The following is a 20,752-nucleotide window of genomic DNA, read 5'->3' as shown; positions in this document are numbered from 1 at the left end:
CAGAAAAAGGTGGCAACTGCTGAGTAGTTCGTGAGGCCCCCCTGAGATGTAGACACGAATAAAATCCAAAGGTGGCGGCCCACAGACTGGGATGGCTGAAGGCCCGCTCTCGCCCACCCTGACCGCCTACCACTGATATTCCCGGATGCGCGGGCGTCCAGCGCCTGCCCTTTCGCCATTTCCCCCTATTGGCATTTTTAAATCCCGGGGTCCGAGATGGCAATGCTTTAGAACCCAGGCGGCAACCTGTACTGCAGCCGCCAGTCTGCAGGAAGCGCAAGTGATGGTTTTGCCGGGGGAACTCGGGGTGCACCCAAGTCCTGGTACGCCAGTCCCCCGAAAACAGAGCCTGGCCTTCCCTTACGGCCAAGTGTGAGGCAATCAATACATGCCTTCCGAAAGAATGTTAAATGAATCCAGGAGAAGCCCTTTCAAGGAAACCCCTCAGAGAGACCGCGTTGGAATTGAGGTTTGGGTAAGGCATCGCCTCCCGGACAGTCTCAATCCGCGAGCCCCTCAAAACTCTCGAGTTCGTGCAGGTCCCCTTCACTTCCAGGTCATCCCGGGGGCCGCAGCCGCGGCTGTAATTCTTGTCAGACCCTCCCTGCGCCTCTGAGGGAGGTGCTGAAGGAGCTGACCCGCCGGTGGGGGCGCGAGGACGCGCGGGGCGCAGAGAGGCGAGCTCTCGGGCTTGTCCCGGGCACCCACAGTCGTTGGAACGTTCCTGAGGGCGCCTTTCCGGAAAATTGTTGGGATTAGGTCAGGTGGCCCGTCACGTGAATGATTAAAAGTTGTTACCTTGGGGAAGAAATGGGGGAGAAGGAGGACTGGCTTTTTTGGAAGTGGGCTGGAAACTACAAAACCGAGCTTCTTGGGAACTGCCTTTTAGTCTAACAGGAAGTGGAGCGTCACCGGGAGGGAGGGGCGGCCACCGGGGGACTGTCCCCCGCTTCAGGCGCTCACTTTGCGGGCGGTGTGTTTTTCAGGTTAACCGCTCAGCGCGTGAGGCAGGGCGGTTGCACGCGGCTGGGTTTAGAAAACAAACAAACAACAACAACAAAAACAAACAGAAAATGAGCAAGCGAGACGCCCCTTCCGTTCTATGAGAACCAGGCTGCAAGCAAATAAATCGGCTGGCCCCGCTGCAATCTTCTGCACTCGAGGTAGGGATATAGCAAATGCTCTCGTGTTAAAAAATGTTTTGCAGTGAGGATCTATACATGTTTTACTCTCGTTCTTGGAACTTTGTGTGAATGGGGTAGTGATTCGTTGTCTTTATTTTTGGGAAAATGTAATTTTTTTCAGTGTTCATGTTAACGAAAACTGCTGTGTAAAACAGCTAGATTCCAGAAATTAAGTTCTGTGAAGAGTATTTTTGCCTTTCTTGGCCTAGGTTTTATTATTTTAAACATAGAAGTATTTTCAATTAGTAGAATTTACTTATTTTTTTAAGGAGGCTTTTATATGAGCCATAGACTTTGAATTTTACTCTCCTGCACTGCTGGGGAAATATTAAGTAGGTGCAAACTAGGTTAAAGATAAATATTTCCATGGTAATTGGGTTTTTCTCCAAAACAGCTTTATTTCAATATGATGTAACTGGGGAGGGGTGGGAGATCTAGAGAAATAGCCAAATTTCAGTAACTGATTTTCCGTATTTTCTTAATTCATCAAGGTCAGCTGCAGTTTGAGCCTGTATTTTTGCATTCCACCTCTGAAAATGAATTCTGCATTTTATTCCATATTGCTATGAATGAGAAATTGCTCAGCTGGTTTATGGAGAAATCTGCATTACCCCATTACTCCTTTCAAATGCTTTTGAAATAAGTTGGAGAAATTGAAGTTTAATTTCAGTTATATTGGTTTCCTGGGACTCCCAAATTGCCCCACACCCCACCCTCAAAGATACAGATATTCCCGTGAGGGCCTTCTCCTTTCAAAAAGTGACGATGGCACTTCACATCTTTCAGTCTTAGATGACATAATTAGTAACTTTGATACTAAAGGCATTTTATTGGAAACAAATTGAACACTAGTGAGGAAAAGTTCTACAAGTGGGAAATGTTTGCATTTCACTTCTTTTTTCATTCTGAAATATTTCGTCCATGTTGACCAATATATATATTGTCATATCAAAGTTAAAGTTAGTTTGTTTCATTCAGGAGTCATTTGATGAGTTTCTACTATCTGCTATGCTCTGTGCTGGTACAGGGTGGGAGGAGGAAAATAATTATAAAGCCAGTTAAGTCCAAATTCTTTCCCTGGAAGAGTTTTATGGGAAGAAGCAGCTGATGTGAGGAGAAGGGGTGACAGGCAAATCAGTCTAGGATTTTAGAATTGTGTGATGTTTCAGATGTGCACTAGGTAAGCCCTTGGTGTATCACAGGGAGAGAACTGTCACTCAGTGAGTCTTGACAATATACCAAGCCTTTTGTCCCAGCCATCTTGTTGCCCCTTCAGATAACTTGTTTCATGAAAGAACATTATTTTGGAAAATCGAAAAGGATTCTTCAGCTCAATTCAGGTGGTCATCACAGATGCAGGATTTTGAAAGATTCCAATCATAATTCTTAATTCTTTCTTGTCTTAAAAGATTAAAAGGGGTTTCTTAGGTCATAAAAATAGATATTGTAATAAACATTTTAAAATTAATAAATGGATTTCTACCCTGAACTTTGAAATATTTGTTTAGATCATTTTCTACTAGTTAACTGCATTACATTAACTAGGCAGACTATACGATGGAAAAAAACCCAGCTTCTAAAACATGTGATTGAGGGCTGTGAGAAATGAATGCAGAGCGGATGAAGGGGCAGACGCTTATCTCCAGTTAGGGTTCCAGCTCCTTTCAGGCAGTCGTCAGTAAGGAATAGGAAGGATGCCATCTGTCATTCCTTAGTAATCAACCCTGGTATTTAACTGCAGCCCTATTTTAGACCCCATGATTTTTTGGATGCTTCAAATTGAATGCCCTGTGAACCTTGACTGAATAAAGAAGCTGTGATGGTGGATAAAACTACAGATTCTTAAAAATCTAGAAATCGAATGTCAGGGTAAATTGCTAATGCATTCCAAGGTTTTCCTCCATGGTACATATATATGGCATATAGTTTTCAAATGTAAAAACACATCAGACAGGCGGGATGATATGAGTTTATTCTGCTTCTGTATACTTCCCAGAGGTGAACACAAAACATAGCAAGGTTAGCTCCAGGCTCACAGGAAGACTTTACCTATCTCACTGCCTAACTGTAATTTTTAGAACACAGAGTAACTCATTTTAATTTCTAAAAATAATCTGAAGCGTATAGGCCATGGCATTGAAAGCATTTTTAAAAATTTCCTGATGGTTGACAAAAACATCACAGAAAAATCTTTGATTTCCCCTAATAGCACCAAGAGATCCTGTTCCTATCAATTACAGAAGCCATTAAGAAAAATTTTTAAAAAGTTAAAACTTTATCATAATGAGGTAAGTACCAGTATGGGATTTTGTTTGTTTGTTTGTTTTTTAAAAATTGGGGTAAAATACACATAACATAGTATTTGCTATCTTAACCATTTTTAAGTGTGTAGTTTCAGAGTATTCAGAATATTTACATTGCTGAGCAGCCATTCTCCAGAACTTTTTCATTTGGCAGAATGGAAATGCTACACTCATCAACCAACTCACCTTTTCCCCCTTCCTCCAGCCCCTGGCAACCACCATTCTACTTTTTGTCTCTTGTGAATCTCTAGATGCCTCATATCAGTTTGTCTTTTTGTGACTGGTTTATTTCACTTAGCATAATAGCCTCAAGGTTCATCCATGATATAGCATGTGGTAGAATTTTCTTCCTTTTAAAGGCTAAAGACTATTTCATTGTACTTATATACCACACTTTGCTTAGCCATTCTTCTGTTAATGGATATTGGATTGCTTCCATGTTTTGGCTCTTGAGAACAATGCTGCTGTGCACATGAGTGTACTACCAATATTTTTCTCTAAGAAAAATTATTTCCTCTAGAGATACTCTTGTTTCCTTGGAAAACTTGAGCCAGGGTCTGTTAGAAAACTCTTTAAGGCCTCCTTTAGTCTTACCCATTGAAATAGTTCAGCGTATGGAATAAAGCCAATACCCATAAAGTTGAAATATTCTTGTAGACTAGAACAAAGGTGAAGATAAGAGACTACACAAGACACTGAAAATACAAAGTGGCAAAAGTGTGGAGTTTGGTGTGACCAACCATTCTTTCTGTGGCTCAGGGAGAATCACTTCATAGTCTCAATCTCCGCCATCCCATCTCTAAAATAGGGGTGGATATATTTTAATTTCCTTGTCTCTTAAGATTTGAAACCTTAATGATTTGAGATATTATATAACACACAGGTGGCAGAGGTCTGACAGTTTTCATTACTATTGCTAAGCTCTGTGAGGGCAGGAACTGGGTTCTCTTTGCGTCACCATCCCTAGTGCCTGACAGTGCTGGGCACGGGTTAAGTACCTCTAAATGTTTGTTGACTGGTGGATATTTGCCATGGGGATTCGGACCTTCCTCTAATAGTTAGAAAGCTTGTATGAGCCAGGATTGCTTTGATGTAGGTATGATATCTGAAACTATTTATAAATTATAACTCATATGTATGAAATCTGTTTCTCTTAGCGATTTTGGAATGTGAGTTTATTGCTGAACACCACTATTTTCTAAAAGAGAAGTTTCCATAGAATATTCCAGAGATCCGTTGCCTAACAATCTTGCCTTCTCTCCGTTTTCCTGTGACTGAAACAGAAGTTCAGATGAAAAACTCTATTATGCTAGAATGGTAAAAGTAATATATTTGCAGATGTACTTGGTTTCTTTTGACCCATTTCTGGAACTAATTTTGCATGGCACTGTACTGAGCTAAAAATGCTTTTCTATTTCTAGGCTTTCTTCTAAGGATGCATTGACTCCTTGGATCCTTACAAGTCATGGATGTTCCTCTTAGAAATAAGGCCTTTCCTACTCCTGCCCTAATACATGTCCCTGGAATTGGTCCTCTCCAAACATCATCGTCACCATTATCTTCATCATAGCTGCAATTAATTGGCAATTCCAGGAGAAAGATCCAAGGCTAAAGTGAACTCTCATCTTGCATAGTTTTATGTAACATAAGCTGGGCGCTTTGAGGGTAGAGAGGACCTTGCTGTCTCTCTCAGTAACAAATGGCTGGATTAAAGGAGGAGGTACTTAAAAAAAATAAAATTCCACATAATACTTATGTGTTATTTCCTCTTAAATCAGTGATAATGAAGCAAATCCAGTTAATAGATAGTAGCTGTCTGAGAAAATATAGAAAAGGAATCTGATGCTTTTTACAGGCTTAGGAGCTAAAAAAAAAAAAAAAAAAAAAAAAAAAAGCCAGGACTGTTGGGCAGCTTTTGCTCTGAATCAAGGGGTGGGAATGAGGAGAGAAGTGGAAACACAGGTACTTACTGTCCGCTATCCCTGCTTTAAATGCTACCCTTGGTGTTCATTCAGACTTGATTTACCTATAAAGGAATGGCTCACTCTGCCTGGCTGCCAACAGGAGAACGTGATCTTTCATGTACCCAGTACGGAAATTCTTTCCTTACAGCCTGAAGTGAGAAATGACCTGTCACAGCATCTATCTAGTCAAATGCGATATTGCAGTACATGTAGCTCTTTATCCATATGCTTTAGCAATACTGTTGCAGAACTACAATTTCAAAATGCAGTGAGGGCCAGAACTAAGCCTTCTAAAGGATAGGCTTTAAACTGGCTGTCAGTGATCTTATATATGTAGCCAGTTTTACTGTGACCAGAAAAGACGAATTGTATTGATCCGAACAGCCAGTCCATGACTCATTTGGTCCAGATTGTGGTCACCTAAATGATCCATTCTGAACACTATATAATCGATCCTAAGTACAGCAAAATCACAAGTTGAATCCCACAGTATGGACACTATTATTATTTATTATTACTGTAAGTCTGTCCCTACTCTTGGTTTTCCTATTCCTAAATAATTTCCTATTCCTAAATATGAATAATAAAGAATATTTATTGGTAACACAAAATCAGTTAACTTATTTTGATGTGTTTAGACCTGTGAAGAAAGTGATGGGAGTTAGGAAGAGCCTTGTAAGAACAGATGGGTTCCCCAGGAGGAAGAGTGAGGGAAAAATCATTTAGGAAGCAGAAGATAGCAGTTGGTAAAGGATGAGAAAAGTGGCATGGCACTTCTAAAATAACAGTGAAAAGAATGAATTTCTTGAATATGTAGAAAATACTAAAGGCAAAGCTCTTCTCAGAATGCTGGATAGCACCTGGCAAAGACTTGTAAAGAAAAGTGACCTTTCGTGTGCTATTTCTGGCATTCTGTGTTTTGCCAGGAAGTAAATTCTTAGTGTGTGTGGCTTGAAATTTTAATGGAAGAGGCTTACTATGGGCAATAGTGAATGACATTTGGCAGCAGTGTTCTCAGTTTTCTTTTTCTGCCAATTGTCTTGAAGTCTAAGGAGTTTTTTTGGTCAGTGTCTGGACCCAATCTAAAATTTCATTTCTCAACTAGGTTATATTTTATTTTCTGTTGGTTTAAATCCTGTATGCTGCCTGCCAGATTAAGTCATCTAGCTTCTAATTTTTGTTAGCTCCTTGAAGTTTGGGGAAATTCACAAGGACAATATTATCTAGGAAGTGATGATTTTCCCCCAAGGCAAATCAGCTCATTCTCCCAAGAGCTTCCATAAAAATAAGGATGTGCAAAGGTATTTTAATGCAGAATATCTTTGAAAAGATTAAAAAAAAATGAGAGTTCTGGGAGGTTTTTATTTATCAAGTAGCTTGGCCACAAAACTGAAAGTAGAAACATGGCTCGTGCTTGAGACCACATTTCTGACTGGCTTGTCTAGTCACCAAATGGGGGATAACTCAGGTCTTTTGCATAGATGTTGGTTTCTTGGTTACTACCTAGTCTTAACTGGGCCTTCATTCACATTTAATTTAAGTCTTTTCTGTTAGTTTCAAGCATTTCTTATCCATTGTGGAGTTGAAGATGGTTTAAACAGAGTCCCTCACTCCATTTAATCACATAGTTGACAGCACTCACTCAAAAAATGGGCCTGGTGCTGTCCTGGATGACAAAGACTAATGGAAACTGCCTTCTAGATACAGTCAGATTCAAAAAGGGGCATAGTCAATGGTTGTGATACCTGGGAACAAAGCCTAGTGGCACCATGTTCTGAGATCCCAGGAGCACTGAGGATGGAGAGTGTGAGCAGTGTTTGCAGGGGAGAGGATGTTTGAAAGAGACTTGGGAGGGACCTGGGAGTGTGAGTTCGTCAGGTGGGGACAGGAAAGGGCTTTGTAGGTGGGGAAAATAACATGTACCAGCACATGGGAGTCCTAGGCTGGCACACTGGCTGTTGGTATCGTTAAGAGCCAAGTCCTGGAATTTGGCACCATGTGTCCCTTTGCTGTGGATTGAGTGGTGTGTGTCATCTGCATGCCATAAACCTGGTCAGAAACTGCTCATTAGTTGCATAGCTGTCTCTTACAACTCGTGCACGTTCACAGAAGGAAAGCCCAGGTTCTGAATTGGCCTCTGCATTCCACTGCGGAGATGATTTTACGTCTTGGCAGCTGAAGGCCCTTTTCTGAGCATCTCTATTCTATAATCATCAGTTTTTCGACAAGTACATATTTTGCAGGAGGAACCAGAGGAGAAAACAATCTGTACGACATGAGACAAATCTAGTAGTGAAATGGCAGAATAGTTATCGTTCCTCTGCCATCTGTGGCATCAAAATGAAAATGACAGCTTCTCAATGTACGACGTCAGACTGCTAGCTGCTTTTCTGCTTTTATGAGTCAGAGGACATAACTAATCTTTGTTCATACTATGCTCTGGCATATTTGTTTTCAGCTTCATTCTGGATAATTGTTGCTTTTTCAGTCTGAAGGTACTAACCCCGAGGACAGGATTATTCATTCAAAAGCTTTCCTTCTAGGGAGTTTGGATAGATGATGTAAGTAAATAAGTGACTAGTGGGTCTTTGAAAATTCAGATTGCTTGGTCCATTTAGAGACACCCATTAGAGAATTTGCAACTGTCACTTTATAGACTATGCATTATTTACTTTCTTACTTTTATACCCACATTTAAGACATTTTTTTTAGCATCTCAAATAATGCTCTTCCAAAAGCTATTCAACTCTCAGATGTTAAAAAATTTCTGACATGGTGACCCCACAGTTCCACTCCCAAGTACATACCTAAGAGAAATGAAAACATGGTCACATAAAAAACTTGTCCATGAATGTTCATAAGCAGCATTACTCATAATAGTAAAATGGGGAAACAACCCAAATGTCCAGCTACTGATAGATAAACAAAATGTGTTCTATCTATGTGGGAATGGAATGCTACGTGGCAATAAAAAAACATGAGCGAGGTACTGACATATATATATGAGGACATGGATGAACCTTGAAGACATTCTGCTAAGGGAAGAAAGCTGGTCACAACAACCACACATCTGATTCCATTTATATGCAATGTTCAGAATAGGCAAATCTATGGACACAGGAAGTAGACTAGCAATTGCCTGGTGGCGGGGAAGGGCGAGGTTGGGGGAGATGAGAACAGGGTGTGGGGGGGAATGACTGCTAATGAATGGGTCTGAGGCTTCTCTTGGGGATGTAGAAAATGTGTTAAAATTAGAGTGTGGTGCTGGTTGCACAATCCTGTGAATACAGTGAAAGCCACCGAAGTGTTTAGTTGACCCTCAAACAACATGGGTTTGAACTGTGCATGTCCCTTATGTGCAGGTATTTTTTAATAAATACAGTACAGTGCTATAAATGAACTTTATTTTCCTTATGATTTTCTTAATAACATTGCCTTTTCTCTTGCTTACTTTATTGTAAGTATGCAGTCTATAATACGCATAACATACAAACTGTGTTAATCCAATTTTTGTGTTACACTAAGGCTTCTGGTCAACAGTAGGCTACTAGTAGTTAAGTCTTGGGGGAGTTAAAAGTTATATGTGGGTTTTGATTGTGCCGAGTAGAGTAGTTGGTGTCCCTAATACCTGTGTTATTCAAGAGTCAACTGTACTTTAAGTGTGTGAGATTTAGGATATATTAAATAAATCTTAACAGAGTTGTAAAAAACACTCCAGCATACCAAGCATAAATATTTATATTATTGTACAGATAGTGACAGTCTTGTGTGGTGATACTTTGCTACACCATTGCAGAATTTACCATAACACAGGGGGAAGAGTTCTGGACGATGCCATCAGGAGATCTGGATTCTTGTGCTGGGTCTGCTGCTGGTGTGCTGGGTCTGCTGCTGGTGTGCTGGGTGCGTGAGCCAAGGCTAGTTTCTCATGCCTGGACCTTGAGTTCTTTCTGAAGTAAGGAAGTGACTTAGAGCTCTGAGCTGTCTTTTGGCTTGTATGTTTGTACAGTAAAGTGTATAAATACTGGGGCAGTTTTGGATCAGTGACTTTACCCCTTATTGTTCGAGTAGAACCAGGGTGGTAAGGTGTTCAGAGGCCACCTGGCTAGCAGTCCTTCCCTGATCATGTTCAGGTACATTGTGTTATGTAAAGTAGTTGTAGAGCAGGGTTTTCAACCTCAACATTACTAGCATGTGAAGCTGGATAATTCTTCCCTTTGGAGGGGTGTCCTGTCCATTGCAGGATTTTAGCAGCTACTCTGATGTCTGCCCACTCAATAGCATCTCTACTTCAGTCCTGACAATCGAAATTGGCTCCAGTCTTTGCTATGTGTCACCCAGAGGATAGAGTCATCCCCCCATTGAAAACTCCTGGTGTAGAAGATACTAGAATAACAATATGAAAATAACTAAAAGTATATGCTCTCTACCTATGAAGAACTAGTAAGTTAACGTATATGCAAAAAATATCATTGGGGAGGTCTTTGATTCAGATGATCAGGAGAAGAGGAAGGAAGACATTTTGTTTTGTTTTGCTGCCATTTACTGTATTTATTAAAGTCACATTTAATCTATGGTAGTCATGGATTGGAGAAAGGCAGAGAAGGATTAGTTAAGCTGTCAGATCCTTTTTAGAATGAGACAGGGTGTTAGTAAATACATACAGACATTAAAAACAAACAAACAAACCAAGGATGCCTGGGTGGCTCAGATGGTTAAGCGTCTGCCTTCTGCTCAGGTCATGATCCCAGGGTCCTGGTTTGAGTCCCGCATCAGGCTTCCTGCTCAGTGGAGAGCCTGCTTCTCCCTCTCTCTCTCTGTCTCTCATGAATAAATAAATAAAATCTCAAAAAAAAGAAAAGAAAAGAAAAAAAGTCTTAAGAAGAGGGCGTAGGAGTTGAGGGCAAAAGAACTGGGAGGAGCCTCCATTTACTTCTGGTTCTTTCCATGTAAGATGTAGACTATCCTAGATGTGTTCTTCCTCATATCTCCTGTTCAAAGCTCAAAGCTGTGAATTTGGTGGTAAGTTCTTTCTCTGGAAAAAGAATAGAAGAAAGCTAGAACCTGAAATCCAGATAGCCAGTGGAGTCATCGTTATTCTCCAGACTGATCTGAAACTGTTTCTAGAGGGCTTACCGTGGAGTTCCAAACTTCACCTGTTCTCAAAGTATAGACTTGCTGCTTGCCCTGCAGTCTCTGAAATTCTTGTTCTTCTTGCTTTTCTGTACAGACTAAAAATTTACATGATTGTATTGGGTTGCATTATTTAGTAAATACCATAAGAAATATTTATGCTGTGTTTCTAAAGATAAATTATTCACATCTCCCAACACATTTTTTGATATAGGTAAAACAGGGATTAGGAGTTATCTGAAGGAGGAAATTTCTATGATGGTCATGGGGCTAAATCCTACTTAAAAGTATAGGTTAAAGTAAAATACTCGTGTGTGTCTTCAACAATAGCTATAGTAGGGTATATAATTACATAATTATATATAAATATAATTACATAATTATATTTATAGTAGGCTATAGTAATTAATTTCATTACTTTTTCTACACTAATGTTGCCAGATAGTTACCCATATCTGCTTTAGAAACTAGAAACACCTTGGTGTAAGTTTTGCAATAGGCTATTCCTACTCGGCTATAGAAAATGAACACAAAGATCTTAATCAGGGCATATTTTAATGCAATTTTTGGGTGATTCTTTCCTCTGAGTGTTTATAGCTAGCCATTTTTATGCAGAACTGAAAAATGTGTTTTATGAGACCTGCTTTTGATTCAATATATTAGAAGAATTTTCAAGGCCTTTGAACCAAGATTATTAATTCATAATGGTTTTTCCTTGGTTGATTACATTAACAGTATGTGTTGTTTTAGTAAGAGGGTATATGCAATGAAAAACATAGTATTCTACAGCATTAAATTACTGTCCTTGAAAAATAATCATAATAAGCTGAGGTTACTTCAAATATAATTCATTTTATTCATATCTTGAGTGAGGCCATGATAAAAGGAGAAACTTAAAATTGCTTTTCTTAACAGAACATGCCGCAGAGAAAGTCCAGGGGAGAATATTCTTTGAAAACTCTCTGAAAAGGTTACTACAAGGTAACATTGCTTTCCAAATCTGGACTATTGCCAAGTGAGAGCTGCTGAATGACAATGACCATCCCCTTGATCTTATACATAAGCTTTTCTTTGCTTGCACAGGCCTCAATGCACTCTCCAATCATGGAGCCAATGCCCCTAGCCCTGTCATAATTCTCCATTCCCCATTCTCATACACTTCAAATGGAGATGTTAAAGGCATGGTCCATATGGTCTCTCTATGTCCTTGCTGAACTGTATATGGAGAAACCATTTCTACAATTGCAAAACACTCCTTACCACATGAAACATGATCATGGGAGTGGTATTGTCACTTGAATTCCACCATGGCTAAATCTCCTCCATGAAAAACAAAAGGCTGGCTGAACATCATTTGGAAATTAAAGTGAGATTTCACTGGGAATCTAATCTGGAGATGGGAAGATTTAGATTACAGTTTTAGGATTGGCTGCGGTACGGTGGTCTGGCTGCACGTGCCCAGTTAAACGACAGAATGTGGAGTCAAGAGCATAGGCATCCACACACAACGAACTTTTCTAAGGAGACGGCAACAACCAAAACTAAACTGTACAGAGGCAGTGGTATGCAAAACAGAGAGGGTGGCTTGGTGCCATTGGCATACCACTGCTGGGAGGGAGCAGTAAGTAGTTTCCTCCAGCTTTATCACATTTATCTATATTGTGGAATAAATGAGAGTATTCTTTTATTGTATCATCTAAGAGAAAATTTTTAAAGATTTTTAGAATTTATTTATTTGAGAGAGAGCACAAGCTGGGGAAGAGGCAGAGGAAGAGGCAGATACCCCACTGAGCAGGGAGCCCAATGGGGGGCTTGATCCCAGGACCCTGGGATCCTGATCTGAGCCTAAGGCAGTTGCTTAACCGACTTAAATTGCTTAACCCAGGCCCCCCTAAGAAGAGAAATTGTATTAAAAATAATAAGAGAAGGGTGCCTGGGTGACTCAGTGGGTTAAAGCCTCTGCCTTCGGCTCAGTTCATGATCCCAGGATCCTGGGATCGAGCCCGGCATTGGGCTCTCTGCTCAGTGGGGAGCCTGCTTCCCTTCCTCTCTCTCTGCCTGCCTCTCTGCCTACTTGTGATCTCTTTCTGTCAAATAAATAAATAAAATCTTTAAAAAAAATAAGAGAGTGTAAATGATGGATCCATTAAAGTCATCAAGAATAGTATTTCATTCTTTCCACTTCTAAGATCTATTTTTTTCTTAGAGGTTTTTGTTTGTTTGTTTGTTTTTAAGAGGTAGAGGCTTTAACCCACTGAGCCACCCAGGTGCCCTTAAAGGTTTTTCTAAATGATTTTTGTTTTCTGTCTTTTTATGGGTAAGTATCTTTGAATATTCTTGCTCCTCATTTCTGGCTTTTGTACTTGAACAGAACAGTTGAATAGCTCTAGGATATATATGCTGAGATGTGTAAGAAGGCTCAGCTGCCAAAATACACAATAAGGACTCACCTAGAAGGCTTATGGAGGCCTGTGGAGGAGCAAGTAAAGTCAAATCAGAAGCAGAACTAGCAGAATAGTAATGATAGCAGTAAACCCGAGTAACAGTGGAAGTTGATAGTGCTCAGAAGAAGGCAGCAGGGATGATAGTGAACTGTGTTGGAGGCTAGGGAATCAGAGCTTCTGGGTCTCTGTAAAACCGCCTATTCGATTCTGTCTTTTCTTACATACGTGACTGAGAGGTCTGATCAGCCAGGAACGTGTGACCGGTGAATGTCCAGACAATGTTCATCAGATGTTCACCTACTGTTCTGTGACCTTTGCAGGTGGATCCTTTAGGTATAGTGAGGAATAGGAGAGTATGTAGCTGCTTACAGTACCTTCTGAGGCTCCTGGACTGTGAGAGAGGGTGATTCGGAAGCCCCAGAGTCCTCCATCTATTCAGCCTGAATTTATATCAAGCAGTACATTCCTTAGCCCATAATGAGGAACAGCCTGGCCCTGACAGCAGATTTTCTTGGGTATAGAGTTCAGATCCATTTCTTAGTGGCTTCATAAGATAGTTAACCCAAGTATCCAGGCTGTAGTAAAAGATAAACTAGATCCTGTCCCTGCCCTGATCAAAACCTTCTAATGGCTTCCCATCTCAATTAGAATAAAATCGATACTCCCTATTTGGCTGACAAGATCCCTGGTCATCTGGCCCTTACTCTGATGTATTCTCTTTGTTACCACTACACTAACTTCTCTTTGAGCTTACTTTTCGTCTGCCTCTCTCTACTATTTCCTCTGGGTCTAATAGCAGAGACTTTAACTTATTCATTGCTCAATTCACAGATCCTAGAACAGTGCCTGGTACCGTAAGCACTCATAACTATTTGTTTCTTTTACTGAGTGAATAAGTACATACCATGATATGCGAAGCACATAGTAGACGGCCTGATAAGTAGTAAACCCACTATAATTGTTTGTTGCTGGTGCTGCTACCATTATTATCTGTTTCCTTCATTTGGCTTCTGCCTATTATTTCATTTGGGAAGAAGTTTGCTACCAAAAAGTACTTTTAAATTTTGCACATTAGAGTGTCACTGACCTTTGAACAATGTGAGGCCAATGCCCCACACAGTCGAAAATCCACATACAACTTGTGACTCTCCCAAAACTTAACAACTAATAGCCTACCATTGACCAGAACCCTTACCTATAACATAGTTGATGAACACTTATTTTCTATGTGTATTATATACTATATTCTTATAATAAAGTAAGTCAAAAAAGTGGAAATGTTGTTAAGAAAATCATAAGAGAAAAATCCACTGATGGTCCTGGGCTTGATTTACTGAAAAAAATCCACATATTAAGTGGGCCCATGCAGTTCAAACCTGTGCTGTTCAAAGTCCTGCTGTAGATGTGTATCAGAACATCAGGTTGTACACTTTAAATAGACACCATTCTTACATCACTGATAGTAAAGCTGTTTAAAGGATTAGTGCAGTACTAAGAGAAAGGTAACCCAATTTGAAAAGATTGTCTTCGGTCCAAATTCTTCATGCGAAAATGAGGGCAGATTTTAGAAATACACGGCCAATTCTTCTGGCTTGTGTGTAGATGAGCTTCAGTCCACAACCGCGAAAGCAAGCAGGCCCAGAAGGGCAGGTCTAGTCACGGCCACTTTTCATTTTTCCCTTAGGCCTAGTCGCCCTACCAAAGAGGCAGGGAGAACTGAATTCAAATCAACTCAAATAAGATTTACCTCCATGCTCCTTGAAAAAGCAAAACCAAAAATGTGGTAACTAGGGAGAGCGCTAATACTGCGTTTTATTGCGGTTTCTATTCCAGGTGTTGCCACATCTGCAAACTTCCCGGGCGAGTGATGGGCATTCGCGTGCTTCGCTTCTCTTTGGTCGTCATCCTCGTGCTGCTGCTTGTAGCCGGGGCTTTGACCAGTTTACTTCCAAATATCAAGGAAGACAAGATGCTCACGTTGCGCAGGGAAATAAAATCCCAGGGCAAGTCTGCCCCGGATTCCTTTACTCTAATAATGCAGACGTACAACAGAACAGATCTCTTGCTGAGACTCTTAAATCACTATCAGGCCGTGCCGTATCTGCATAAAGTGATCGTGGTGTGGAACAACGTTGGGGAGAAGGGACCAGATGAGTTATGGAACTCTCTAGGGCCTCACCCTGTCCCTGTGATCTTCAAACTGCAGACAACAAACAGGATGAGAAATCGACTCCAAGTCTTTCCTGAACTGGAAACCACTGGTGAGTTGCTGCTGGGGTCCTAGCCGGCCTGGGCTGTGCTCCCCAGAGCAGGGGGGCAGATGTGTGGCTTTCCGGCCTTCTGCTTGTCCTGACCATGTGGAGAAAGCAGGGAGAGGAAATCAAAAGGAAGCACTCTGGAAAACTTAAGGGACAGTTTTCAAGGTGCCAAGCAGCAGTTTCATAGGGAAGAAATCACAGACGTCTTGCAATGGTGACAAAGAGGTTAATGTGAATGAGATCTAATTACATTATTACTGTTTCACAGAAAGTAGTAAAATGCCATTCAGCTTACACTTCATGTATTATTTTTGCTACCTCCCTTTTCCTTCCATCTAGAGCAGTTTCAGAAGCATGGTAATTTGCTTAAAAGATGCTCAGTTTTATTTGTTTATAGGTTCATTTGTTTCTAGGGTAATGGATGAGAGTTGCATGATAGTTTTCTCCTCAGACAATTATTAATATCAATTACAATTCAAATAAGCACTTTTTCTGCTAGACAAATCTCTCCAGAAATACATTTCTTGTTTACCAATTTTGTTCAGGAAATTATTCATTTGAATAATCTATCTAGGCGCCGTTGTTCATTACTAGTTTTGTTTTCAGTTCCAAACTGTTGTGTATAAATTTTTTTTCCTTTTGTTGCAGCGGTGTTAATGGTAGACGATGACACGCTAATTAGTGCCCAAGACCTTGTCTTTGCTTTCTCAGTTTGGCAGGTAAAGTTGCTCTGTCCTTTATGACTTCATCAGTATAAAGTTTTCTCTAGGGTTTAGTCGGGCAGCGTGGTTTATTGTGGGAGTCATCTCAATCAGTGTAGACAGGATTTATCTTAGAGACAGATACATTTGTTGCATGGTAATCAACATGTCTCGTGTTCATTTAAGCCAGCCTGCAAGTTGTGGTATCTTTTATCTATATTCGATTTATATTTGATATGGGGGAGAAGAGCTAGAGCTACCTTCCAGAGAACAATGAGGAAATGATCTGGTATAGCAAAGACTAGAGTCTAGAGATATTTTTCTTTAAGGCCACAGATCTGTGTCTCAAATGAGAAGTATATTTCTATACAGAAGTATTAATATTATATATAACTTCCTTTTAATAAAAGCGTTTATTACACCCACAAAATTTAATCCTATTGCTGGGACAACTTTTTAGGAATTAGTGATAGTAATAATTCCACATGCATCATTGTGGTGGTAGTTTTATTTATTTATTTATTTAGTTAGTTAGTTAGTTAGTTTTTTTCCCCTAAATCCTAGCTAGGATAAACAGGCATAAATTGTTCACTATTCTGTGAACACAATTCTTTGCTACTGAGTATGTGTATGTTTTCAAGGTGCCAAACTACTTCAAAGCCAACTACTGTTATGTCTAATAGTAGTTGGCTTTTACAAGTTGCAGAAACCAGGACTGCACACCAGTTTTCTGAAGATATGTCAAAGAATTAAACACTGTGCTACCCAATAAATGGTCTAATTTGCACTACAGTAACCCTCCTTAATTAGTTACATGCTATATAAGAACGTTGATATTAATGGTAAGTAGTCATGGTACTCAGCAGATATCAGCACTCTCAAAACTTCAGTTTCTGACTTTATGCCAAGATCAAAACCTTTTTTCCCCCCAACAGCAGTATTTCCAGCCCTGTAAATAAAGCTTCTTAAGCAAAAAAATTCTAACATAACATTCCAGCGTGAAATTTCTATTTCAGGTAAAAAAACTCAATTTACCTTAAATGTCAGGGATGGGCAGGGTGGGGGAATAAAAGAACTGTGTTTCATTAGAAAATTCAAGTAATATGGATAAATATGATTTTGGGGTTCATAGAAGAATAAACAAGAACAGTTTCAATCCATTGCCCAAGGTAACCTGATTCCTAAAGTTCAGTCCCATCAGTACGTGACATAGTGGAGTGATTCAGGGAATAGAGGCAGGCAAGGCTGGAGTGGACATCTAGCGTGGCTTTGTGCTCACTGGTTACCACTAATTCATGCTATGACTTTTCCTCCTTTGGACCTGTGAGGTCCTCCTTTGGACCTGTGGAACAAGATTCACCCTCCTAGATGATGTCAATGGCACTTCCTCTCTGAAGCCCCCCACACTTTATCCTTGACTCCCTGCCCATTCCCTTTGCCTCCCAGCAACACAGCTGTCACCCTGTCCTCAGTGCTTCCAACAGGCTCACCCAACTGTGCATACAACAATCTCACACTATGGAATTCCTTATCCACACAGCTAGATCATACCCTCCCCAGATGATGACTTGTTTGGAAAGGGATTTAACCCAGCCTGGTGTGTGTGTATGTGTGTCCCTAGTTTAATGTCTGTTCAGGAAATGAGTGAAACACAAATTACTTATGAGATTGAACTAAATTAACTCTATAAATTCTTCTTTTCTGTGATTCACTGGTTTTTTCTTGTTTACTGGGTTTTGTTTCAGTTTTAGTTACTCTCTGACTTTCAGGAATATTGAAATCAACATGGAAAAACAGTAGAACCCTACCCGTAGAGTCACAATTTTATATGCTCCTAAGAGATTGAAACAGCTTTTCAAAATAATTTATCTTCTTATCTCCCATATTAAATAGCATTCATACAGTCAGCTTCTTTTGAAGCAAATTTAGAAGAACCAGACTCTTTGGTGACTAGATTTTATTAATGTCAGAGAACGTTTGAATTTAGAGAACATTTGTAAGGTTAGAAATTTTGTTAGCAATTTGGGTTGCGATGGAATTTTGACCTGCAAATGTATCAGGGCATAGGTTTATGAAGTCCCCAGAGTTATATGAAATTGAGATGTAGAAGTCAAGAATAAAATAAAGTTGGTATGTCAGTTTAATTATCTCTGTAATAAATCATTGCCTTTCTCACCAGGTCTGCTCTCAAGAAATGCCACCCTTAATTGTTCTTTTTCCACCTTTTCAGCAATTTCCTGATCAAATTGTAGGATTTGTTCCTAGAAAGCATGTCTCTACATCATCAGGTGTCTACAGTTATGGAGGGTTTGAACTGCAAACACCAGGGTTTGGAAATGGCGACCAGTACTCTATGGTGCTGATTGGAGCCTCCTTCTTCAATAGCAAATACCTTGACCTGTTTCAGAGGCAACCGGCTGCTGTCCATGCCTTGATAGATGAAATCCAGAACTGTGATGATATTGCCATGAATTTTATCATTGCCAAGAACACCGGGAAGACTTCAGGGGTATTTGTGAAACCTGTAAACATGGGCAATTTAGAAAAAGAGTCTAACGGTGGCTATCCTGGAATGTGGCATCGAGCTGAGCACTTTCTGCAGCGGTCTTACTGTATAAATAAGCTTGTTAGTATCTACGACAGCATGCCCTTAAAATACTCCAACATCATGATTTCTCAGTTTGGTTTTCCCTATGCCAACCACAAAAGTAAAATATGAAACTTAAACAAAAACAAACCTCCAAACTGCTTAGTATTTGAGTAGCTTCTCTCTGCTGGATTGGTGTTTTGTTTTGTTGGGGGGGGGGGGTTGTTTTATTTTGTTTTGTTTTAAGCAACATCATGAAATTTTATCCACTACAGAAAGTCTCTGCAAAGGAAAAAAATGTACCGTGCTTCTAGGACATAAAATTCCCAGGAACTTCAAAAACCAAGAAGCTGGTACTCTCAAGATAGATCTTTTTGCAAGGAATTTTCATCCCTATCGGATAGAACTCCTTGGTCAGCAATTTTATTGTTTACATTCTGAGACTGTTCTCCAATTTCTTTGACTCCTGGCATTTGCCTTAAGGACCCATAGCAAGTTGTCTCCAGGATCAGAAACTCCAGAAAAGCATTTCTCCACTTTCCCCTGAAGGATGATTGTTTTCATTTGAAGCCTGAAATGCATCAGTGTAGAGAAAAGCCATGTGAAGGTAGAATAGTCTCCATCTCTTAGAAAAACAAGTGGAAAACCCATGAATCCCAGTGCTTTCATTGTGGTCTTCGTAAGCAGCCCTTTTCAGCACTAACTCTGCCAGCATGGTTTTGATGCAACCATCAGGGCTTTGATTTCATTAAGTCCATTGTGACTGGGAGAGTTCATTTTAGTAGCTGAAGGATGTCTAGCTGTTTGCTTGATTTTTGTGAATATTTACCGCATGGATCACAAAAAAATGCAGCCTGTGTTTCTTATGTGCAACTTCTATGCAGCAAGGAGCAAATGTGTTTCCAGATTCAGGTAGTGCATTTTGTCCCTGAATCTGACCATGAGAGTGTACGTTAATTCTTATATTTCACATAAACTATGTGTTGTTCAAGAAACTTAAAATCTTCCAAAAGAACGGTTAGTAGGAACTGACGAAAGTTACAATCCATAGTATCAAAAGATCTTTATTGTTAGGCATAGGTTACCTCATGGATACTAAAGACTTATGTGTATTATACACAAAGGTAATCTCTCGTATTCAGAGCTACTGCTGCTTTTTTTTTCCCCCCAAAAAAGACTCAAGGCATTCATCATGATGATATTTTGATTACATACAGGAAAGAAATAACTGAATCGTAACAGAGGAATTTTATAGGGAGTCTGTGTCGGTAAATTAACTCGCTCACTCTGTGAATTAGTATCTGTGTTCCACATGGTGTCTGCGTTTCGTCCTTGTTCACACCAGTAGCAAGGAATACTTAATTAAGCCCATCTTCTACTTTCTCCTCTTCCTTTTCCCTCTCGTCCTCCTATAATGTCATTGTATTATCACATTTGCAAAGCTGTGAAAATATTATAATAATCATGGTTAATGTTCCAACAATGAGGTCTCGAGGTCTCTGTGCAGTTAGTGTAGTATATGTTGTTTCTTTACGTTGGCATGTGTATGTGTCTTAATGCAGTCAGATAAAGCCAGTAGAACCCAGAACCTCACTAAAAACCTATAATGTTCACTATCTGCTTTGGCCAACCTTGGTAGTGATTTTTTGCCTCTTGGAATTCACCTGGGAGATAAATAAAATAAACTTCTACCATGCAGATGTTCTCTTAATTAAGCAAACTCACATTTTTGTTGTTCGTATTTTTAAAAATTTTTAAATAATCTATTGCTCGGGGTAAAGCAGAGGCATTGGCTACATTCTCCAGGGGGAAATTCTCCAGTGGGAAAATATTCCTGGATTTTATTTCCCATTTTGTATTCTCAAACTTGTCTTAAGCACCACGAAAGTTAATCATATCATGTTTTCAGACATAGAGCAAATATGATCACAAATTGAAGTTCACTCTATGATATAGAGGACTTTGCATTGTGGCTTTGATTCTACTGAAAATCTTCCTCTGCATGCCTCTTATTCTTGTTCCAAGTGATTGGGAGAAGAGATGATGCTCAGGTATGAAACTGCACGAGGAAAGCAATGTAGCTTAGAGGCTAGGTGTGCCAGGGGAGTATCTGGACTCAAATCCTTCCTAGATCTCACATTTACTTAACTTCTTGGAGTATTGGTTTCCTCATCTGCA

The 20,752-nt window shown here is 39.9% G+C and overlaps 1 protein-coding gene across 2 annotated transcripts; it reads left to right on the top strand.

Annotated features, from left to right (window-relative positions):
• Positions 1-6: 6 nt before the first annotated feature.
• On the top strand, positions 7-20,285 carry EXTL2 (exostosin like glycosyltransferase 2). Of its 2 annotated transcripts, XM_082686526.1 has the most exons (5): positions 7-1,163; positions 3,394-3,472; positions 14,862-15,289; positions 15,935-16,005; positions 18,218-20,285. In XM_082686526.1, the coding sequence occupies exons 2-5, from the start codon at positions 3,468-3,470 to the stop codon at positions 18,704-18,706; spliced, it is 993 nt and encodes a 330-aa protein (XP_082542652.1). In that variant the 5' UTR covers positions 7-1,163; positions 3,394-3,467; the 3' UTR covers positions 18,707-20,285. The 2 variants fall into 2 exon arrangements, with proteins under 2 accessions (XP_082542652.1, XP_082542653.1); XM_082686527.1 differs by lacking the exon at positions 3,394-3,472.
• The last annotated feature ends 467 nt before the right edge of the window (positions 20,286-20,752 follow it).

The sequence above is a fragment of the Mustela nivalis genome (assembly GCF_964662115.1).
Source record: "Mustela nivalis genome assembly, chromosome: 10".
Classification (NCBI taxonomy): domain Eukaryota; kingdom Metazoa; phylum Chordata; class Mammalia; order Carnivora; family Mustelidae; genus Mustela; species Mustela nivalis.
The sequence above is the reverse complement of the archived record's forward strand: the minus strand, read 5'-3'. Positions and strand labels throughout refer to the sequence as shown.